At 40.7% G+C, this 24,377-nt stretch overlaps 1 protein-coding gene across 1 annotated transcript; it reads left to right on the top strand.

The window, feature by feature from the left end:
* The first annotated feature begins 97 nt into the window (after window positions 1-97).
* On the top strand, window positions 98-14,467 carry METTL6 (methyltransferase 6, methylcytidine). The gene is made up of 5 exons (XM_046002394.1): window positions 98-657; window positions 1,517-1,651; window positions 8,244-8,414; window positions 12,190-12,331; window positions 14,157-14,467. The coding sequence occupies exons 1-5, from the start codon at window positions 433-435 to the stop codon at window positions 14,336-14,338; spliced, it is 855 nt and encodes a 284-aa protein (XP_045858350.1). The 5' UTR covers window positions 98-432; the 3' UTR covers window positions 14,339-14,467.
* The last annotated feature ends 9,910 nt before the right edge of the window (window positions 14,468-24,377 follow it).

Here is a 24,377-nt window from a genome sequence, read left to right as displayed (position 1 = left end):
TCTGAACTAAACCGATATAATAGTTGACTTGTTCTGGTTTGAACTACAGTTTGGTGCGTGAGAGCGCTGGCCACTGAAGGTGAGCTCTCTGAAGGCAGGCACTATGTATGTCTTGGTCTTTGTGACCGACCTCTTGTGTAGTGGGCCTGGTGTAGTGTAGAGTCAGCTTCTAGTAAATGGTGAATTGAACTGTTTGGTGGAAGAACCGTTCTAGAACCACTGACCCAGCCTCTCAAAAACTTCTAGAACCAAGAACCGGAACCACCTCCATTTTCTGGCAAAGCAACCGATGCTGCCTGAGGCTTGAACCCAACCTGAGAAACCGCATCCGAAAAACCCTGCCTATGTCTGCAGTATCAGCTTGAATTCCTCGGGTTATTCTGGGATGGAGACTCTTCAGCAGTGTTAAATATTTTACCATAAATTTAGGAGATGGCTTCTTTGCAAAGGAAAGGGCTGCAGGCAAGGATTCTCAGCTCTGAAGAAGAGGAGAAACTGAAAAGAGATCAGGCTTTGGTGTCTGATTTTAAGCAGCAAAAACTGGAAAAAGAGGCTCAGAAGAACTGGGACCTTTTTTACAAAAGAAATAGTACTAATTTCTTCAAAGATAGACACTGGACCACCAGAGAGTTTGAGGAGCTCAGATCATGTAGAGAGGTAAGCAAGCTAATTTGCACCTTATTTGAGTTGTTTTTCATTTAAAATGTGAAGAGGAGCATTGGGGAGGTTATGTGCTATGGTGAGTGCTGTGAAGTGTGTAAGCCTGACGATTCACAGACCTGTACCCCTGGGGCAAATAATACATTATATGCTAATAAAAAATTTTTTTTTAAATTTAGACAGGAGGGTTTGTTGCATTCCAGAGGGGAATGTGAGGTAGAAAATTTACAAAGCTTGTCAAAATGCTTTGTTCCTTAGAAATACGCTATTTGGTTTCAAGTAGTTTTAGCAGTTTCTGGGTTATATAATTCATAGGAAAGAGAGCTTTAGTAGGTATTTTCTACTTCTTAAAGCCACTTTGAAAGTCGTAGATGTTAATTTCATACTGGGTGACTTCGGTGACAGATAGCTTCAGAATAAAGATGATCAACGCTTTACCATGGCCCTTTTTTAGAACTTTAAATGTGTTTTCTAATTTAAGCCTTGTAAAAACACTGTTAAGGTGTAGGCATCATGATTATTTCCACTTGCCGGTGAAAGTGAAGCACAAAGCTGTTTAAGTGATTTGGCCAGTGATAGAACACACTTGGGGGAGGAGATTCCAGAGCAAGCAGTTTAGTCCCAGAGCCTGTTTTCTTGGCCTTTATGCTGTGTTTTCACCATACCAAACTACCCAATGTCGGATGACAAGTGAGGTGTCAGTATTAACTTTAGGTTATCAGTTCATTTGTTTATTGTCGATGGGGGGCAGGGTGGGGGTAGACACCTTGTCTCTCATGTTCTGAGACTTAGAGTACACTTTGTTTCTCCGTGTTGCAAATGTAGCATGTTATGACTTTGGGTCCTCTTTCCTTAGTTTGAAAATCAAAAATTGACTATACTTGAAGCTGGCTGTGGTGTTGGGAACTGTTTATTCCCACTTTTAGAAGAAGATCTGAATATCTTTGCCTATGCCTGTGATTTTTCTCCAAGAGCGGTTGAATACGTCAAGGTTGGTACTCTCTGCATGTGTTCTGTTGTGTTGCTATTTTCTTAGATTTTTCTGACCTCCCACCTTTCTACTCATATGCCTAATTCCTGTCCTCTCTTTGAAGCTAACCAGCTGTGATCACCATGAATATGGTTTTTCTGATCACATACATATATAGGACCTGCAGAAACATAGCTTTTTTCAGAAAAGTAGAATTACCAAAATGACACCCAGATTTACTGATTGCCAACGTTTTGCCACATTTGCTTTATACACTTATTTCTTTGCTGAACTGTTTTAAAGATTTTACTTATTTATTTATTTAGAGATGGAGAGAGGGACAACATGCCCACGCAAGTGTAGGGAGGGACAGAGGAATAGAGAGCTTTTTATTTTATGTTTAAAAAGATTTTATTTATTTATTTGAGAGAGAGAGACAGCGAGAGAGGGAACACAAGCAGGGGGAGTGGGAGAGGGAGAAGCAGGCTTCCCGCCAACCTGGGAGCACGATATGGGGCTCGATCCCAGGATGCTGGGATCACAACCTGAGCTGAAGGCAGAGGCTTAACCCACTGAGCCACCCAGGTGCCCCAGAGAGAGAACTTTTTAAACAGACTCTGTGCTGAGTGCAGAGGACCACAAGGGGCTTGATCTCAACAATCCTGGATCATGATCTGAGCTGAAATCAAGAGTTGGACGCCTGACTGAGCCACCCAGGTGCCTCTGCTGAACTATTTTAAAGTAAAGTAGAGATGTCAGGACACTTCCCTCCTAAATATGTCTGCATACGTACTCAAAAAAATAAGGGTTTTTTTCTGTATGACTGCAATACACTTGTTATAGCTAACAAAAGTAATTATAACCTTCAAATGTCATTAATACTCAGTACAGATTCAGATTTACTCAAATAGTGTCTTTACTTCCAGGTGTCCTTTCTTTAAATTTATTTTATTTTATTTTTCCAGTGTTTCAAGATTCATTGTTTATGCGCCACACCCAATGCTCCATGCCGTATGTGTCTTATAGCTGCATTTAGTCAAGGACTACATCTTGTACTTCTTAACGTACCTTAAATCTCCTTAGTCTAAAACGTTCCTGCCCTTGACCTTTTCCCCACTGGCGTTGAGTTTTTGGAGAGCAAGCCATTTTCTGTAATGTGGTCCCACATTCCAAATTGGTCTGATTGCTTATCCATATCATTGTTCAACTTGTTTCTTTATCACCTGTATTTCTTGTAAACTAGAAGTTAGATTTAAATCAGGTAAAATATTTTTGGCAAAAATACTATATAGGTGATGTTGTATCTTTGATACTACATCCTGTCTGGAGGCTTTAATGTCTGATAACCTCACTATAAGTGAGTGCTAAGTGTCCTATCTTTAGATAGGAATTAGGTAGTTACCACCTTAACCCAACCCACCATCACCTCTTTCAATTGCCACTTTCTCTTCTTTTGAATTTGAACTCTGGAGTTACTGTTCTACGGTTGGGGAGGGGGGGGTTAGGGGTTTCCTTTTTTTGTTTCTCTCTTTGTTTTTTTTTTTTTCCTTTTTCCCCCTCTTTTTTTCTTTTTGCTTTGCGTTACGATGCTCTGATCTGACAATTGACATGAACACAAAGTGCTAGATGCTCTTATTGACTTCCAGCAGATGGGATGGGGAAATATAGCAGTTTTTGGTAAAGTCCTTTATAATAATGGTTTGATTTTTTTATTTCGAGAGAATCTTTTTTGCAATGTATGCTTTTTTTTCCCCTTTTTGCCCCGTTTCCTTTTCACTTGCTGTAGATGGCTTATTTTGCATTCATGCAGACTATGTTGCAAGTCTGTTTCATCTAGTAAACTGAAAATTATTGCTAAAAAAAAAAAAAAAAAAAAAAAAAAAAAGACACCTATCTTGAAAGAGGTGATGGTGGGTTGGGTTAAGGTGGTAACTACCTAATTCCTATCTAAAAGGAACCTTCCTGGGAGCCTGGGTGGCTCAGTGGGTTAAGCCTCTGCCTTCAGCTCAGGTCATGATCCCAGGGTCCTGGGATCGAGTCCCACATTGGGCTCTCTGCTTGGCAGGGAGCCTGCTTCCTCCTCTCTCTCTCTTCTTGCCTCTCTGCCTACTTGTGATCTCTCTCTGTCAAATAAATAAAATCTTAAAAAAAAAAAAAAATAAAAGGTACCTTCCTAAGAGGTACAAATATTTACCTTTTGCCATTAACAAATATGTGGGGGATACTTTTTCAAATACTTAATTTTCCATCAACCTTTCATAGTTTTAGCATCCATTAGAAGTTTTGTTGTTATTTTTTAAGATTTTGTTTATGTACTTTAGAGAGAAAGAAAGTTTGCAGGTGGGAATTGTGGGCAGAGGCAGACGTGGAAGGAGAGGAACATGTTAACTCCAATTGAGCATGGAGCCAGGTGTGGTACTGATCCCACAAACCCCAAGATCATGACCTGAGCCGAAATCAGAGTTGGACACTGAACCCACTGAGCTACCCAAGCTCCCCTAGAAGTTTTATTAATAATAGTATCACACTGTACTATAACTTGCTTTCTTCACTCCACATCGTATCTTCGTACATGTAGGTCTGCCATATTTTATGTGTTGTAGTATTCCAGAGGATGGATATACTGTAACAGTTACCTGTTGGTATTTGTTTAAATCACTTCTAATTTTTTACTCTTACAGAGTTACTGTAATCAGCATTATGCGCTGCTCTCCAAAACACATGTGTACACTTTTCTCTATGGTGATGGAAGAATTCCTTGGAGAAAAAGCATGCACATTTAAATTTTAATGTTTCATATATGTTTTTAAAAATTTCATATATAAATTTTAACGTATAGCTACCATTCTAGCTACGCCTTCACCATTTCTTTTTTAAAGATTTTATTTATTTGGCAGCGAAAGAGCATGCACGCAGGAGTGGTAGGGGGCTCAGTAATGGGTGGCATGGAGGCAGAGAAGAAGCAGGTTCCCCCCTAAGCAGGGAGTGGGGGAGAGAGTAGGGCTCAGTTCCCGCTGAGATCATAACCTGAGCTATAGGCAGATGCTTAACCTACTGAGCAGTTCAGGTACCCTTGCTCTCACCATTTGATATCAGTTTTTTTATATCTCCCAATCTTATGGGCAAAAAGTAATATTTCATATTTTAATGTTTATTCCTTATATATGTAACTAGGCATTAATTTTTCTTGTGATTGTGAGTTCCTTTATTCCACATATATTTATCAAGAGCTTCATATGTGGCAGTTTAAGGGGATTAAGTAGTAAACAAAACACTGAGAATAAATAGTAAAATACAAAAGAACCACAGGTGGGGTTTGCATTATGCAATGAATTGTCTCTTCATAACCTGTGCTCACTTTTCTGTCATTTTCTTATCTTTATGGTGTATTCTGAATATTGTTAGATTTTTTGCAAACATTTCTAGTTAGCATTTATGGTAATGTCTTTTTTTTTTTTTTTTAAGATTTTATTTATTTGACACAGAGAGATCACAAGTAGGCAGAGAGGCAGGCAGAGAGAGGGAGAAGCAGGCTCCCTGCTGAGCAGAAAGCCTGATGTGGGCCTGGATCCCAGGACCCTGAGATCATGACCTGAGCTGAAGGCAGAGACTTAACCCGCTGAGCCACCCAGGCACCCTATGGTACTGTCTTTTGATAGAGTTTAAATTATGTGCAAATTTATTAATCTTTTCCTTTCAAGGTTCTAAGCTTTTATGTCTTGTTTAGGAGTTTTGTAACTATGTGTGTGTGTGTATGTACATATATATATATTTTTTTTTTTTTAAGTTTTGGTAATGTTTTTTAATTAATTTGGAAAAAAATTTTGGCCATTATTTCTTCAGCTCTGTTCTCTTTTCTTCTGAGATTCATTACATATATGTTAAACTATTTGCTATTGTCCCACAGCTCTCGGATGGTGTTTTGATGTTTTGTTTTGTTTTTAAACTTTTTTTCTCTTTGTATTTTCAGTTTGTATAATTTCTTTCATCCTATCATCAAGTTCACGGTTTCCTTCTTAAGCAGTAAGCTTTGATGAACCTTTAGGCAGCATTCTTCATCTTTGTTACTATGTTTCTTATTTTTAGTATGTCTAGTTAATTCTTTTTGTAGTTTCTATTTCTCTGCTGAAATTACCTATCTGATCTTGAATTTTATCTTTTCCATTAGAGCCTTTAATATTAATCGCAGTTATTTTAAATCCTCAAACTTTAGTTCTTGTATCGATGTCATATTTGAGTCTGATTCTGATGATTGCTTTATCTCTTCAGACTGTTTTTTCTTGCCTTTTGGTATGCTCTGTAGTCTTTTGCTGAAAGCCAGACATGTTAGATAGGGCAGTGGGATACTGAGGTGGTAAGGATTTGTAATAATTTAGACAGGAGTTGAGCTGTGTTTGAAATCTACTGTTGCTATAGTTACCTGTGAGGTTTATTGTTGTTATGGACACCAGAGACTGCAGACTCCTCTGGTGACTTGGTTCATGTCTCCACTTTTGGCTTTGGGTCTTCTCATGATACTGTTCCTCGTAAAGAGCCAGTCTCTCACAGCTTTCCTAGCTGCAGTCCACTGTTGTTATTAGCACTGGACACTTGTTGGTAAGGCGTGGGAGAAGGGATTATTATCTGATTCTCAGTTTCTGAACTGCGTAGTGGGCCTGTGTCCCAGCATGTGATCTTCACAAGTATGTCTGCTGCTCCACAGCCAGAGCTTCTCTCTCCCTTCCCTCCATCAGGAGGTAGATACCTGTATCCTCCTTTCCGGTGTTGAGGTCATTCTCTCTTCAGATTAAGACCAGGTTTGGGGCACGTGGCTGGCTTAGTTGGAAGAGCATACAACTCCTGATCCTGGGGTTGTGAACTGGAGCCCAATATTGGGTGTCGAGATAACTTAAACAAACAACAACAAAAACCCACCAACTTAGAAAAAAAAGATTAAAACTGGGTCTGAGGAGAGTATTTTCCTTCCCCCAGTGGCATTCTATCAGGACCTTAAGGCTGTAGGCCTCAGATGACCTTTCCCCTGCATTTTAAGTCTTCTTCCTTAAAGGAGATGAGAAAGGCCAGCAGCAAGATGAAGCGCCATCCTCTTTGCGAGCCCCATTATGTCCCCAGAGGAAACACTTGTAAGAGGTTGGGAATACCTCTATTACTTCAGCCCCCAAGGACTTCACACTGTAACAGCCACACTCAGTCTCTAGCAGTTTACCAAATTTCTAGTTTTATCTTTCCAGTCGGGAGGCTTCTGCCTCAGGGAAACAAATGCCTAGGTTCTGTCTCACCCAGAAGGCACTTCTCTGTCTCCATATTTTGGGATGGCTAGTGGTTCTTTGGCCTCTGTTCTTTGGTGGGTTCACCAAAATGTCATTACTTTGCTGTCTGTCCATCTTTTTTCGTACTATAAGGATGGGAGCTACGTTTTTATACCACTGTATATCTTTGAACTGAAACCAGAAGACCTTTAATTCATCTGGGTAACCAATCATCCTTTAACACAAGTGCGGAACTAGTTGTTCAAACACAATAAATTGAATAAGAAATTCATTTTCCTTTCCTGATAATTGCCACCTTTATTATCTATGTTTTTTGATATACTTGTCATCTTTGTCACCTGTCTTTTGTCATATGCAATACTAAATTCCTCTATATAGAGGGGCTCTGTGTTGGGAACTCTGTTCTGTCTCAGTGATTTATTTGTCCCCATTCTCAAACCTCACTGTTTTAGCACTACATTTTGTAATAAGTTTTGATGTCAGGAGTGTACCTCCTCCTTCAATCAGTTTAAAAGTTTTTTTGCTTCCAGATGAATTAAATTTGCCTTGTCAAGTTTCTAGAAATCTACTGGGATTCTGTTGAGATCACATGGGATTTAGAAGTGGAATTATAGGCGGAATTGACATCATTTCAGTATCGAATCTACCCATCCATTACCTTTGTATCTGTGTTTATTCGAGTCCTTATTTATACTACAGAAAAGATTAATATTTTTTATAATGCTCTTGTAACACCTTACACTTTATGATACTCTTTCTTTATGATACTTTAATGTATTATCTTTTATTGTAATGCTCTTAAACCCACCATCCACCATGTACAGGAACACAGTTGTGGCAAAGGAAAAGAAAAGAAAAGTTAGGTTTACTTAGCTTGCTGCCTCAAGGGAAAATATGCCCAAAGAACTGTGGGAGCATCTTCGTGAGTAGATTTGGAAGGAGTTGTCAGAGGATTTAGATTCGTAGAAGGTGATTCAAAAGAGGATTAAAGAAGCAATAGGTCAGTTTGCACTTATCATCCCTTTAGAAATATGCACTTCTAAAATGATCAGCTTTGAATATGTGATAGTTTGTGTCCTCTCCTCAGTTAAAGGTGATTTGTTAAAACGAAATCTTGCCCCTCATAGCGATATTGACTACTATGTGCTTTAATGTACAAATGCTACATTACTCAGTTTTACCCAGTAACAAAGTGATATTTGATTTTTGTGCAGCAGTGCACCAGTGGAAATAGGATCTCTTTTTATTTTCTTCCATCGAATCTCCTTTTGATGCTGTATTTTTCTATGTGTGTCAACATGGATATTGCATTAAAATTCCTTTACTTTCCCCCTCTTCTCTAGCAAAATCCTTTATACGACGCAGAAAGATGCAAGGTATTCCAGTGTGATCTAACCAAAGACGACCTTCTGGAACATGTGCCCCCAGAGTCTGTGGATGTTGTCTTGTTGATATTTGTGCTCTCTGCTGTTCACCCTGATAAGATGCACCTTGTCTTAAAAAATATTTACCAGGTTAGTGATTTGGAGCCTAGAGGTTGGACAGCCTGATCTTTTTGCTTACCTCCCTTCTGAGGCTCATGCCCAGATTTACAGAGTCTCCTCATTCTCACTAGGGATAGGCCATGCAGTCAGTATATGGCAGGAAAAATAAATAGTGTCCTCAGGGGACAGTCTGTTAGCATAAGAATCTGAATTCTGAAGAGGTGGATACCAGTGATTTCACTGATGAAGGGTTTCAGGGACTGGGAGAAGTATGAGACAGGAACAGAATAAGTATCTAGAACTTTATGGGGATGAGAGGGCCTACTGTCAGTACTTCCTTTCAGGATTACAGGGAGGTCCTAATCAGCTCAAAAAGACAAGAAAAAAAAGATGGAGGAAAAAACAAGGATGAGAGACAAAACTCATCATTTGTAGATAATGTAATTGTCTGACTGGAAAATATTGAAAGACTACAAAAGTGTAAGATGAATGTAATGTACTTATAAAACGTTCTGAGCTATATACCTAAAAAAGAGTAACATGCATTGTGCAATTTTACTTTTCCATTTAGTATTATACATTTTCTTAATTTTTTTGTTTGATCGTTTTGGGGTTTTTTGGTAGGGTATTCCGCACCGCTCCCCCCGCCAAGGAGATTGACAAACTGATTCTACGTTTACTTAAAGAACAAAGGGTCAGAACGCTCCTGACAGAAGAATGAGATGGGAGAGATTGATACCCTACCAGACATACCAGATATCAGGACTTACTGTTGCGGCGATTAAGACAGAATAGTGTTGGCAGAGGGACAGACAAATTGAATGTGAGAGCTTAAAAATCAGTCCATGCATAAACAGAAATTTGCTGTATGATGGAGGAGACGATGAAGATCACTGGGACAAGAAGGACTGTTGAGTGAGTGGCTACTGGGACCCCTGAGTGTCCATGCAGGCGAGAATGAGATTACCCTCCTCACATCCTCCACAAAAGTCATTCTCAGGTGAATTAAAGACTTAAATGGGAAAGATAAAAGTTTAAGCCTTTCAGAAGAAAATGTAGGAAAGCATCTTTATGACTTCTGAGTGGGGAAATTTTTCTCAAGACCCGAAGCATTCTAAGCATAAACATGATTATAATAAAAGTAGGAGTTTCTGTTTTTTCAAAAGACAATATTATACAAAGGAATTTTAAAAACAACTTGGGGAAAGTAATTTGAAGTCTGTAGAACCGACGAAAGATTAGTATCCAGAATATGTGAGGATTTCCTGTGTAAGAAAGGGAAGCAAATTAATAGAAGAGTGGCAATTACGAATAGTTGTTTTACTGAAGAGAACACACCTACGAAAAGATGACCTCAGTAACCCAGGAAATGTAAAATAAAACCCCAGTGAGGCTCTGTTAGATTTGCCAGAATTAAGTCTGACAAAGCCAAGAATTGTTGAGGATATGCCCATTCTTGATTTAAATGAAAACATATACTATCTATATTTTAATAGTAATGAAGTGTTAATGTATATATTTTTAATTGAGATGATCTGTCTCAATCCACACTTGTCCCCTGGCCCCCATTCTAATCTTTCTTTAGTAGCAAATTCCATTTCAGCAATCCTTTCTGTTTTTACCCCTAATAGAAATCTTTTTTCTGCTGATCTGGAATGAGTTCATGCACTAGTGGATTGCCGGCTCTCTCTGCCTCATACATAGTGACTGGCTCGTTGATTTGAAATCGTGGCTTCATCAGGAAATTACCAGAAGGAGAAGCGATCTCTCAGCCTCTGACAATAATAAGACAGACACCCTTGGGGCAGCTTTGAAGCCTTGCATGAGCAACCACAGTAATAAGCTGTTTTAAGGTAGATGTGATTACTGTAGAGTGTTAACACCAGAGAATTTTTTAAACTACATAAGTTTAAACTGAAAGATGACCTTAAAGTTGAATTCCGTCATTTTTGGAATAGAAGAATGAAGTAAAAATAGACAAAATTCTGTCACCAGAAGACCTGGGTATTTGCCTTGCCTGGAAACCTCAGGCAAGTCACTTTGACTCTGAGCCTTACTTGCTGTAAAGCAGGTGTAACAGACCTGCCCTACCCTACTTTTGGGGGGTGTTTGGAGAGGGAGGGAACATAACAGTGAGAAACGCCTGGTTAGCTGTACAGCTCCAGGATTAAAGGAGGCATTAGTATCAAACTTAACTATTTTACACACAGGAAAACTCAGGGATGAAATTACTCGCTCAAGGTCATTCAGCTAGTTATGGAAGAACTGGGATATGAATCCAGATTTCCAAATTACTGAGCAAGTGCTCTTTCCGCTCTCCCTGGTAGCCCTTTCTTCATTCTATAATTAAGAATAAGTCTTTTTCATCTAAATTAAATTTTTCAGAATTTTCTTGGCAACTATTCACATTTTTTAAAATTTAGCATCTCAGACTGAGCTAAGGTAGGATGTATTTATCCAGGAGGCTCTTTATGGACAGTATTTAAAACGCATGCTTGGCAACGAGCCTGCTTCTCTCTCTCTCTCTCTGCCTGCCTGTCTACTTGTGATCTCTCTCTCTGTCAAATAAATAAATAAAATCTTTAAAAAAAAAACAAAAAAAAACCGCATGCTTGTATTGGTAGAATTTACTAAATGAGAAAATCTGCAGCCCACTTGGAAGTATTAGGGACAGTCTTTCCTACTCTGTTCAGAAGAGGAAGTACATCAAACTGCATCAAAAATCTGTTGTAGTAGTATATGTCACGTCTTAAAAATCATTTACTGATGTAATGAATCAGAATAAGATTCTGTAAAGTCCTCTCTTCCTTGGTAGTGTTAATGTAGCTTGAAGGAATTCTCACAGAAAAAGCAAATGTCACAGTGTGCACCCCATTTCATTCAGAAAAGCATATGGTGTTTGCTTTGTAAGATAGAGGCGGTTGTACCTACGTCCTGCTGAAGCCACCTCCCAGTTTTTGAGACACCTATCTCTGAAAGGCTTTAGTGAGGGACTCCCAGCTGGGCCTGCTGCTGATCCCCTTCCCTGCACTACTGCACTGGCCTGAGGGTCTTCTACCAAGAAGCACAGTGCAAGGGAAGAATACTGTTACCCCTCCCCCCATAGGCTCTCTTTCTTGTCAGTTGTTTGGATGGAATTGGAATTAACACGTCCCACCCCTGTCCAGGTCCAGGGCTAAAAGATGTCTCTGATTCTACAGTGTGCTGCCTTTTGACCCAAATGTGAGTCTTGACTCCCCCACTTAGTGGCCTCTCTGAATCGTGGACAAATCACTTACCTGGTGTCAGTTTCCTCATCCCACATGAGGCCAATAGTCCTTCCTCCCTCCTGTCAGAGAAACTGCAGAGAGCTGTCAACGATTATTAGCATGGTGGGCACGCTCTGCATAATTGTAGCACAGTGGACTCCAGCTGAGACTCAGAAGGAGGAAAGCCAGCAAGAAGCAGTAAGAAGACAAAATGACGTATTTTTTTAAAGAGACAGTTTGCCTGCAGGGTTATATACTAGGGGATGGTTAATAAAATGTTGGGAGAACATGCTTTAAAGAAGATAAGTCTATTTTCATTTAATGTCATTAACATTTTAATTCTGTGACACTAGACCTTGTAAGTGCTGAGAAGTATCTCTGCAGTGTGTGGGCCCCTGTACGTGTTGCTATACCTTTAGGAGGCCCTTTTTCCTTCAGACTGTGGATAGTTAGTCTGGTTCCCTTGTAGGTTATTTTGATCCCTAAATCAGTCAGATTTTATTTTAAGTTCTATTGAGCCATCAGTATGTTAAGTGTCACCTGCTTTTGTTTCATAGGTATTAAAACCAGGCAGAAGTGTCTTGTTTCGGGACTATGGGCTGTATGATCATGCCATGCTTAGGTTTAGAGCTGGCAGCAAACTTGGAGAAAACTTCTATGCTAGACAAGATGGAACCAGATCATATTTTTTTACTGATGGTAAGGTTAATGAAATTTGCTTTTATTTCTATTTATTTGCATGCATTATCACTGTGGTCCTGGTTGGGGTGGGCGCAGCAACGCAGAGCACACATGCACAGGGTCCTGGCTGGATCCATCTCCAGCACGCACCACTCACCCAGCACCTGGGATGACAGGGACCATGGTGCGCTCACAAGCTTCCTCTGGTGACGGTGTCCTGTTAGCGAGCCTGGGTTAATGGACTAGCTCTGACATGCCATGTGTATGCCCTATCAGGAACTGTGCTGGAAAAGGCGGAGGGCAAAATAGGATTTTTCACATTGTTCAGTCACAAAACAAGTAGGACAGGGGCCCCTGGCTGGCTTATTTGGAAGAGCATGCAGCTCTTGATCTCAGGGTTATAAGTTCAAGCCCCATGTTGGGTGTAGAGATTACTTTAAAAAAAAAGTAGGGCACCTGGGTGGCTCAGTCATTAAGTGTCTGCCTTTGCCTCGGTTCATGATCTCAGGGTCCTGGGATCAAGGCCCACATCGGGCTCCCTGCTCAGTGGGAAGCCTGCTTCGCCCTCTTCCAATTCCCCTGCTTATGCTCCCTCCCTCTCTCTCTGTCCCTCTCTATCAAATTTAAAAAAAAAAAAAAAAAAAAATGGATACACACACAGAAATAGGACTGTATAATGTCTGGGAATTATCTTCCCAGGTCACAAAGGCAAGAAGTCTTTGTCTATAAAGGTGTTAAGTACACAAATTTGCTATAAAGGGGTCTTTCAGAAGTCATTTTGATAAAAACATCAAAACACTGATCACCGTTTCAGTCTTTATACTTGGTATTTTAAGCCTGCTTAGTGATTTGGACCATAAAATACATATCTTCTTAAACTCTATTTTTATAAACATTTGTATGTCCTGAAATGAAATATTCTTCTGGGTTTAGAATGAAATAAAAAATGAGTGATTACCATTAAAATAACTCCACAAAGTCATAAAAAAATGTCAGGTGAAAATTAAAAACTTGTTTTCATGTTTCTGATTCATGAAATCTGAGTCAACCAGTTGCAAGTAATTGAGAAGAGGCAGTGATGTCTGCAGAGTTCTTTGGAGCACATTCTACAGAGTAATGCTCTTACTAGGAGTATTTTCGTCATTAGCCATTCTGTTTGTTTCATTTAACATGTAGTGATGGATTATTGGGTTAAATTATTGAGATTAAATAAACTCACAAAAGTGTCAGGTTTCCCCACTCTGGTCACAGATGTTCCTCCATCATGTTCAGACAAATGAGGTGTTTGATGTAAACACACTGAACACATGAAGACTACGTATAAATACAGCCAGTTTGGAATTGTGTTTCCATTTACTTGGACTTCTGTATTTGGGGTCTTATAATAAGAGGGTAAGGTGGCCATACTGCAGGTTGTCCTTAAACTTTTCTGATTGACTTCTGTTTGGGTGCAAAAAGACAAAAGTAGCACTGTATCACTTTCCAAAACAACTCCTATAAATCTTAGCATGGGAGCTTTTTTTACATTAAAAACAAAAAACAAAAAACCAGGGCACCTGGGTGGCTCAGTGGGTTAAAGCCTGTGCCTTTGGCTTAGGTCATGGTCCCAGGGTCCTGGGATCGGGTCCGGTGTTGGCCTCTGCTTAGCAGGGAGCCTGTTTCCCCCTCCCCACCGCCGCCTGCCTCTCTGCCTACATGTGATCTCTGTCTGTCGAATAAATAAATAGAATCTTTAAAAAAGAAAAAAAAATTCCTTCCAACACCCCTGCCCTCCTCTTTACCACTGCAGAGCAAATGTAGTAGTATTGAGACTGTGAGCATTGTTGATTTGCTTGCCTTACAGAATTCCTGGCTCGGCTCTTTATGGACACAGGTTACGAAGAAGTGGTGAATGAGTACGTGTTTCGTGAAACGGTGAACAAAAAAGAAGGCCTGTGTGTGCCAAGAGTTTTCCTTCAGAGCAAATTCCGAAAGTGTCCTAAGAACCCATCTCCTGTGACCCTGGGCCCGGATCCCAAGTCCTGACTTTTCACGAGGTTGACATTTATGCCCCCCCCTCGTAGAGGAAAGCTTAAAGTCACACTTTATTTTGGATATTTTTATATGTTTTTTAAAATGAGGATGTGTAATTTTTATATTAAAAAGTAGCAAGTGTCTGTGTGTGTTTTATAGAAATTCAAATAAAATTGCCAGGCCTGAAAAGTAAAGGAAGTTTTATGGTACGATGGAACGTAGCTGTGCTCTCTGACTAAAATTCCACGAAGGAGAAAGCATAAGCACTTAAAGGGATCCTTGCCGTCAGTCCTGTGATTCGGTAAGTGTGTCTCCAGGCAGCATGTCAGGCAACCCTGTGGGAAAATGAGGTCAAATAGACTAAAATAACACATCCAGATGTATTTTTAGCTTGAAGGGTTGTTCTCTTTTGTTCTCTTCCCAGTGTCTCTCGTCTGCCCATTTCTCCTTGCTTCTGTTCATTTATGTGCCTCTTCAAGACCAGAGTTTCACAAATGCAGCTTTTCCTATGACTTGAGAACCCACCATGGCTCCCTGCCCTATTCCTGAAAGGACAGTCCTACCCCTTAAAGGAGGGACTGCAGAGTTTTCACTTGGAATATTTGAAGTTGGCCTACTGAGCTACTATCCACCTTGGACACTGAGCAGGGTAACCTCTCAGTGACCCACTTTAAAATACGCTGGTTGTAAAATCTACTTAAATGAAGGACGTGACATAGTCCATCAGAGTTTTAGTTTCGAGCCAACGGATTAGATGAAGAAACAACAAAAATAAGGCTAAGTATTATAAAAACAAGGCTTCAGTTTCACTGCCTCTGTGTCCCTCCGTTGATTCTCCCCAGGCAAACCTCTGTTATTGCTCCCCAGGTTAAGACAGTAGAACAGCAGGGATTTCCTTAGGTTGTTACCCAGGGACGAGGAAAGCAAAGCCACAGTTCAGTAGCAAAACTTGAACAGCGTTTGTTGAATCATAGACTACAGACTTCACCAATATTGCCTTGTCTTCACACACAGAAAGCAGCTCCAGAAAGGCAGTGAGTACTAGTTAAAAATATCATAGGGGAACCTGGGTGGTCAGTCGTTTGTCGTCTGCCTTCAAGCTCAGGTCATGATCCCAGGGTCCTGGGATCCAGCCCCGAATCGGGCTCCCTGCTCAGCGGGAAACCTGCTTCTCCTTCTCCCACTCTCCTGCTTGTGTTCCCTTTCATCGTCTCTGTCAAATAAAATCTTTAAAAAGTTATAGAAAATAGTGTAAGTACCATAGTATTACATGGTATGTGTACTACACAATATATATTACTGTACCATATAGTATGAGGTACTCACTTTTGAGTTTTTGGTATATACTACATACAGTAATGCTAATTTGTGTCACGTGATTTGGAGTTTGGAAATCTGGGTTCAAGTGCAGGACTTTGCCTCCCACAAGTCACCAGCTCTTCGGAGCCTCAGCTTTCACATCTCTTTTTTTTTTTTTTTTTTTTTTTTAATTTATTTGACAGAGAGAGAGATCACAAGCAGGCAGAGAGGCAGACAGAGAGAGAGGGAAGCAGGCTCCCTGCCGAGCGGAGAGCCCGATGCGGGACTCGATCCCAGGACCCTGGGATCATGACCTGAGCCGAAGGCAGCGGCTTAACCCACTGAGCCACCCAGGCGCCCCAGCTTTCACATCTCTTAAGACTGAGCTCTTGTGACCTACAGCACAGAGCAGCTGCCAGGACTGAATGAGATCATTCACTTGGGAGTGCTTTGTTTACTAAAAAGTGCCAGCCAAGTGCTAGTTATTTCTATTAGTTTATATTCCCCAAGAAAATACCCTCTCCCATTGTTAAATCCTAATTCCTCTTCCGGAAGGCTGTCTTCTTAAATCTTGGGGTCCTCAAAAGGGCCTGGGATTGGGATGTGCTGCCACAAGGTGGTGCTAAAAGCTCAGTAATCCACTTGGCCTTTGCTCCCATTTTTAATCCTGGTTCTAGCCGCGTCTGTTTTTATTATCATTGAAAAGAATGGAGAATGCTTACAAATGTGTTTTTGAGGTAAACTTTATCTTGTAAGATCAATTTTGGCCTCACTGTGGAAATGAGACGTAATGATACTTTTATCCAGCATTCAATCTACTTTACCTGCTGAAGGTAGTTTGCTTTCAGCTGAATTGGGGCAGCATTTTAGGCAGTAGGCTCTGAGTGTGTCTGCAAGGCCCCCACCCCTCTTTCATCCCTGAATGGTTCTGTGGATTCGTTTTGACTGTTGCTAGGGATTAAAGCAAAGAAAAAGAAGGGACTGTAGCTTGGATCCTTGTTTGCCTCACACATTATTCATAGTCATCTTTGACAGCATTTGGTTCCCTATTTCACAGTAGTAAGCAAGGAAGGGAAAATTGTGAAATAAATCATGGGCACCAAGAGAGTCAAGCGGGACCATGTTTGCTGTTGGGAAGCAAATATTTAATATAAATTTAAATAGGCTCTGTCTCTGAAACCAAGTATTCCATTAGAAATAAAAGGAGCTACTTTTCACTTTTCTGCCCTTCCTGTATGTGTGGCATTTCACTAGATAGCGTTTGGTAAGTACTCACGGGAAACCGGGCACGGTGGGGTTGCTCTGGCTGGAGTACAGGAATGGGGTGAGAAGATAGTGTGGATCCACGCCGAGAGGCAGGGAAGCAGCCCAACCACATCTTCCCTAAACCAAAGTGTGACAGCTAGGAAAGCAAGCACAAACACTCCAAATATCAAGAAGAAAGAAAAAGAGGAAGAGAGGCAATGGAAAACCTGAGGGTGGCAACTGTCACCCTCACTTGGAAAGACTATTTCCACAGTGTTCAGTAGAGACGTCATTTGCCCTGGTGTAGGACATAGCCACGGAGATGAGAATGTGACACAGAGCTCCTTTACAGTAACTTCCCAAACACGTCTAGAAAAATATCATGACTAGCAAAGTGAGATCATTCCTAGAGGAAATACAACTAATAACAAAATGAGTCAGCTGTAGTTAGAAACAGTTATCCGATTGAGACCCCCCCTTCTTTACCTATCAAATGAATAAAACTTAAAAAGCAGTAATACTTAATGCTGGTAAAAGGATGGAGAGAGCAATCCCGGAGATAGAAAAGTGTGGCTTCTCTCAAACAGCACTATCCACTGGAACTTCCCGAAGTGATGGAAATAATCTCTGCCTGCATTGTCCACTATGGTAACTACCAGCCACATGTGATTACTAAGGACTAAGGCTAGTGGCCAGTGCAACAGAGGAACCAATTACATTTGAATATAAATGTAGCCACATATAGCTAGTGGTTGGTTACCATATTGGACAATACTAATCTAGAACACAAGCATTGTGTAGCAAATTTCATAAATCTATACATAATCTTTGATCCAGTTGTCCCATGTTTGGGAATCCAATTTAAGGAAATATAGAGCAGTGTAAAGGTAACAACAGCTTAAATATCTAAAAATATGAGATTGGTTATATAAATGACACCATAAACTAGAATGTTGTACAGTCATTAAAACTTAATAAGAAAATGTTCATCATATAATGTAAGTAAGCAGGAATATAAAAATGTAGAGAAGAATGGTTTCAATTACGTTTAATAATATTATAAAAAATTAGATATATTTAAAAAACACCTAGAAAGGAACCAATTTAAAATGGTTAAAATATTTAGTTCAGCATTGTTCAATTACAGCTGATACTTTTTCTTCTCTGTACATTTCTGAAACTTTCATGTTTTCTGCAATCAGCATATACCGCTTTTACAGTAAGGGGGAAAAAATGTGATTTAGCATCCTCAGAACTCCTTTCCAAAACTCACAAGTTAACTAAGATCTTTGTGACAAATCTGCTAGAAATCTCATTTCAACCTTTAAGATTCTTACCCCTCAGAAGCCAGAGGACACCTCCCTAGAGAGAGAGAGTGGGTGCCTTAGGATATTCTTTTTGTTCTCAGTGCTCTGGAGTCATGGTGTGGGGTCTCAGATGGCAGGAGTTTTCATCTGCTGGGCTGGGCTCTCCATGGGCTCTGCCCTGAATCTGGAGATGCACATCCCCCAGTTTGTGGAAATTTACTCAAATTGTTTATAGTGATTCCTCACCACTAGTAGCACACACACACACAGAGGCTCATTCTCTTTCTGTAACTAATCATTCATATGAACTTTCTGAACCAACACTATACTTTTACAACCTGTTGTCTCTTTTCCCACCCTTTCTTTTACTTCATGTCTTGCTTTCTGGGAGATTTGATTCAGTCAGAATCCTCCACTGAGTTGTTAATTTCTGCTTTCGTATTTTTAAATCCCAAGAACACGTCTTTATTCTTTCAACGTGTATTATAAAAATAGCAAGTTAGTCTGGCTTCATAGATGCAGTGTCTTCTTTCTCCCCGTGAGGCGTATGTATGTTCTCCACGAGAGCACTTTTGTCTTCCAAGGGCACAAAAATTGGTTCTTTGGGGGTTGGCAAAAAACTTAGACATTACAATGATTTGTAGGTCTTCAAAACTCAACCTTATCTGACAAAATCATATTCTTTAATATTTAATTTCTCTCATTAGGAAAAATGAAATTGAATTCCAATTTTTCTCCTTAGAGGTGTGACCTCAGTTTTTCCTCTCCCTGCATAGTCTTCATGAATTAGTCTGGGTTCTCCCGAAAATGAGAACCTATTATATGGAGATAGATAGAGACAGAGATATATACATAGGCTATATATCTTGAAAACCAGCCCCTTGGTTTGGGGAACCAACCGCTTGTGCAGTCAAAAACCTGCAATAACTTTTGACTCCCCAAAAACTTAACTACTGAAGCCTGCTGGTGACCGGAAGCCTTACTGATAACAGAGTTGATTAATACATACTTTGTATATTATATGTATTCTATACTGTATTCTTACAATAAAGTAAGCCAGAGAAACGAAAATGTCAGGAAAATCATAAAGAGAAAATACATTTACAGTACTGTGCTGTAAAAATCTGCATATAAACAGACCCGTGCAGTTCAAACCCGTGTTGTTCAAGTCTCCACTGTGTGAGAGAGAGAGCTACTAAAAGGAATTGGTCCGCACACTTATGAAGGCTAAGAAGTCTCAGAATTGCCGTCGGCAAGCTGGAGACTCCAAAGAGTGAATGGTGTGCTTCCGGTCGGAGCCGAAGGCCTAAGAAGCAGGGTTGTCAGAGGTTGAAGTTCTAGCTTGAGTCTGAAAGCGGGACAAGACCAATGTCCCGAGTCAAGACAGGCAGAGAGAAAGAATTCCCCTTACTCAGGCTTTTATTCTATTCAAGCCTTCAACAAACTGGATGAGACCTACCCATAATGGGGAGGCCAACCTGCCTGACTCAGTCTACTGATTCAAACAGTAATCTCATCCAGAAACGTCCTCACAGACTCCCAGAAATCATGTTTAACCAGTAGTCTGAGGGTACTCTGAGGTCCAGTCAAATTGACACATTAAATTAACGATTAGAGGGTGCCTGGGTGGCACAATTAGTTAAGTGTCTGACTCTTGGTTTCAGCTCAGGTCCTGATCTCAGGGTCATGAGATCGAGCACCATGTCGGGCCCCTTCTCCCTTTGCCCCTCCAATCCCCGCTCTCTTTCTCTCTTTAAAATAAATAATTAAAATCTTTTTTTAAAAAATAAATTAACCATCACACTGTTTTCTTTTTTCCTTTCCTGTTTTGGTCTCTATCTTTATTTTTAGGGGCTTTTCTCAGATGTGTGGTGATCCTTGGTTTTCCATTTATGTTTTAAAACGGGAGCTTAAAAGCTGCTAGGAGGCTCTGAGCAATGAGGGGGAGTTGTCAACGTGGGCTTCCCCATGTGGTGATCTGACTAGGCTGTTGCTTTCTATAACCTATAGTTTGCTATCTTTAGGTCTCTCCAGAAAATCATCTTCCAGCCCCTGCCAGGTGGATACCATCCTAGCTACCCGTGATCTGGGAGCCAAGCCAGTGTGGAGGGGGAAAAAAATCTCAACATTTGGTATGGAAGCTTTCACTCAGTTTACTGGGAAAGTTTTAGTGGAGGCTATTTACAGTATAGTTTTCCATCCGCAATTTTGCCTCATGTCCCCGTATCCAGAGACATTTTGTGTTTAGCCTCTAGTCTTGTTCTGGGGTGGGGGTCATACAGTTGTCTGACGTGTGGACATGGGGAGGGGGTTGGGGAGTGTAAGTGCTCCTTAAGGACTTTCAACCAGTCCTTCAATTTTCAATCCTTTTCATACCGACACTTCTAGAAACAGCTGGTCCTGCCAAATCCTGAGCCATAAAAGCTTTGGGAGTTCTCAATGCAAACTGAGTTGCTTCTTATCTTTCATCACCATTGGTTTAAGATTCAGCTTCTCAAGTCCCCTAGGTGGGTTGCTATTCATCCTTCTGCTTTCAAGTCCCCCATATTTTGTCATGTCTTCATGACTTTATCCTGTTAAAAAGTCCTCTTGCTGTTATTTTAGTGGGGTTTCCAGAAGGAGCCGAAATAAGTGTGTGAACTTTAATCTGCCATATTCAACCAGTGGGGCTGGGAAGGAAAAGGCGGCACCTAGACAGAGGGACCATTTGAGGAGGAAAGAGACTGGGATGACGGCTCAGTGCAAAGGGGCTGAAGGATCTGGAGGAATGGAGGCAGCTGGGGGATGCTGAACTTGGTGGCATGTGCTCAGAACTAAAGAAAAGTAGTTGCAGGCATTCCCTTGGGCAGAGCCCAGGATGTTGCCGAATCAGGGTCAGATGACTATTCAGAGAGCTGCTCCAGCCTGTGCGGTACAGATCAAGGACCTTAGCAATGGACAGACTTCTTCCCCCTTAACTTAATTTGTAGGATCCTTTCCTAGGAGAGACGCTAACATATCTGTAAGGATTTCTTTACAAAGGTGTTTATTAGCAGCAGTATTTTTGATACTAAATATTAGAAACAGTCTAAACCAGGGTCTAGGCACTAGGGCCCGTGGATCGAATCCTCCTATTTGGGAAAGTAAAGTTGCAGGGGCACAGCCACACTCATGTGCACATTGTTTATGTTTCCTTTCATGCTGTAACAACAGAGACAATGGCCAGCAAAGCCTAGACTGTTTACTAACTGGTCCTTTAAGAGAGAGTTTGTTGACCGCTGATCTAAATGATTAGTAAGAGAATGAATAAGCCAGCTAAGGTACATCACATAACAGATATAGTCAGTGAACATTATATCTAGGAAAAAGTTTGTTTGTTTGTTTTTAAACTGGTAAAAATATGCATGACATAAAATTTACCATCAATCTTTTTTTTTTTAAATTTGGGGTGGGAGGGGTGGAGGGAGAGAGAGCATCCCAAGCAGGCTCCACACCCACTGTGGAGCCAGACACAGGGCTCCATCCCACAATGCCAAGATGATGACCTGAGCCAAAGTCAAGAGTCAGACACCCAACTGACTGAGCCACCCAAGTGCCCTTACCATCAACCATTTTTAAGTGTATGATTCTAAGAACATTTGGTGGTGTTAGTTATACTCACGTTGTTGTGAAACAGCTTTAGAACATTTGCAAATCTGAAATTCTATACCCACTAAATAACATTTCCCTTTTCCTCTCCCCTCCCCAGGGGAAAGCACATTGTACTTTCTGTTTCTATGAATTTGACTCGTATAAGCAGAATCATATGCTTTTTGTCGTTTTTGGTGACAGGCTTATTTTACTTAGTGTGAGATCCTCAAGGTTCATCTGTGGTATAGCATGTGACAGAATTTCCTTCCTTCTTTAAAACTGAATAAAATTCCATTTTGTGTATGTATCACAGTTTGCTTTTCCACTCACCTGTCAGGAGATATTTGGGTAGCTTCTACCCTTTGCTGCTATGAACAGTGCTGCTGTGAACATAGCCAGACAAATATTGTCGAGACCCTGCTTTCAACTCATTTGGCTATATACTCAGAAGTAGGATCACTGGATTGTTTGGTAGTTCTAGTCTTGATTTTTGGGGGGACAGCAATGCCGTCTTCCATAGTAGTAGGATTTTACCATCTTACCTATTAGAATAAGGGTTCCAATTTCTCCACATCCTCAGCCAACACTCGTGATTGTGTATATTTTTGATAGTAGCATTCTAATGGGTATAAGGTGATACCTCATTGTGGTTTTGATTTGCATTCCTCTGATGAGTAGTGAGGTTGAGCATCTTTTAATACAATTATTGACCATTCATATATCATCTTTAGAAAAATGTCTATTCCAGTCCTTTGCCATTTTTTATTCTTTGCTACTTGTTGTTGAGTTGTAGGAGTTCTCTATATATTCTAGCATCCCCGCTCTTGTTAGGATCCTTTCTTGATTTTACAAGGGCTTGGTGTTGTAGTTTTCATCTGGTCTCTGCAGTTCTCACAGAGATATTCTGGTCCATACATGGGGTTAACTCTGTGTCTTTTTGCAGGGAGAAGAGCCTGCGTCTTCCTAGTCTGTCGTCTTGCTGATGGGACTGTCATAGGAAAATGTTTTTAGCATTTTAATACAATGTTTATGTTTCTATGTTAAGTTTAAAAAAGATCCGAATATAAAATTACACAGTCTGTTCTGAACTATATGAAAATATTCACAGAAAAAATACTGGTAAAAAATCAGGACAATAAAATGTTAATTCTTTTCTGTGCAGTCTAAACATTTAACAACAAATTTATATACTTTTATTATCAGGAGGGAGAAACGCAATTTAAAAAAACAAGCACATGGGTGCCTGGGTGGTTCAGTCAGTTAAGCATCTGACTCTTGATTTCAGCTCAGGGTCATGATCTCTGGGTCCTGGGATCGAGCCCTGCATCAGGCTCCTTGCTCAGTGTGGAGTCTGCTTGAGACTCTCTCTCTCCCTGTCTCTCTGCCCCTCTCCCCACTCATATGGGAGTGCTCTCTCTCTTTCTCAAATAAACAGACAAACAAAGAAATAAACAAATAAATAAAATCTTCAAAGAGCAACAACTAGAAGCTCAGAAGTAGACCAGGGGTGATCGGAAAGGAGTCTTACATTCAGGGACTCAAAAAGCAGAGAAACAGTGTTCTGAAGGTGTGTAAGACAGAGTTAGAAAAAAGAGAACGGAACAATGCAAAGAGTAAGAAATGACTAGTAGTCAGGCAGCATCTATGGGAGGGTTGGGTGGGAAGAAAAGTCAGCCAAGATGTCTGAGGAGCTGACCCTGCAACCTCTCCATGAGATGCACACTTTGTACAGGAGGACGTCCTCCCACTTTGACATGACCTGTACCCTTTAATCATAAGGGTCAGCATGGGGCATGGGAACCACAGGGGAAGAGAAAGGGGAAACACCAAGAATTTCAGTCCTTCATGTAACGACAGTCCAAGTTTGCCCAACTTCAGGGAATTCCCAAAAGCAGGGTGACCATCTGTCCCAGTTTGCCAGGACCGCCCTGCCCCACAGGAAACTCCTTAGTGCCAGGTGAACCTGGACATTAGTTCGTCTACAAGCCACGCTCTATCACGCATGTGTGCGCATGCGTACACACACACACACACGTGTGTACGCGCACACACAGAGTTACCTAGCTTTGGCTGCCTTTGTGAGATAACTGAGAATGGATTCACCTTTTGGTTTTTTTTGTTTTTAATTTTTTTAAAAGATTTTATTTATTTATTTGACAGACAGAGATCACAAGTAGGCAGAGGCAGGCAGACAGAGAGAGGAGGAAGCAGGCTCCCCACTGCGCAGAGAGCCCGATGCGGGGCTCGATCCCAGGACCCTGAGATCATGACCTGAGCTGAAGGCAGAGGCTTTAACCCACTGAGCCACGCAGGTGCCCCTTGTTTTTAATTTTAATCCCAGTGTAATACACATACAGTGTTATTTGAGTTTCAGGTGGACAATATGGTGATTCAGCACTTCCATACATGACTCAGTGTTCATCATCACAAGTGTGCTCTTAATCCCCTTTACCTGTTTCTCCTGTCTCCCCCTCCCCCGTAACCATCAGTATGATCTCTTTAATTACGGCTCTGTTTCTTGGTTTCTCTCTCTCTCTCTCTCTCTCTCTCTCTCTTTTTCCCCTTTGCTCATTTGTTTTATTTTGAAAATT

The sequence above is a fragment of the Meles meles genome, chromosome 4 (genome assembly GCF_922984935.1).
Source record: "Meles meles chromosome 4, mMelMel3.1 paternal haplotype, whole genome shotgun sequence".
In the NCBI taxonomy this organism is placed as follows: Eukaryota; Metazoa; Chordata; class Mammalia; order Carnivora; family Mustelidae; genus Meles; species Meles meles.
The sequence above is the reverse complement of the archived record's forward strand: the minus strand, read 5'-3'. Positions and strand labels throughout refer to the sequence as shown.

Coding starts and splice junctions, on each gene's coding strand:
- METTL6 (XM_046002394.1), top strand. CDS start 433: ATGGCTTCTTTGCAAAGGAAAGGGCTGCAGGCAAGGATTCTCAGCTCT. Junction 1,652..8,243: donor GAGCGGTTGAATACGTCAAG/GTTGGTACTCTC, acceptor CCTCTTCTCTAG/CAAAATCCTTTATACGACGC. Junction 8,415..12,189: donor TCTTAAAAAATATTTACCAG/GTTAGTGATTTG, acceptor TTTGTTTCATAG/GTATTAAAACCAGGCAGAAG.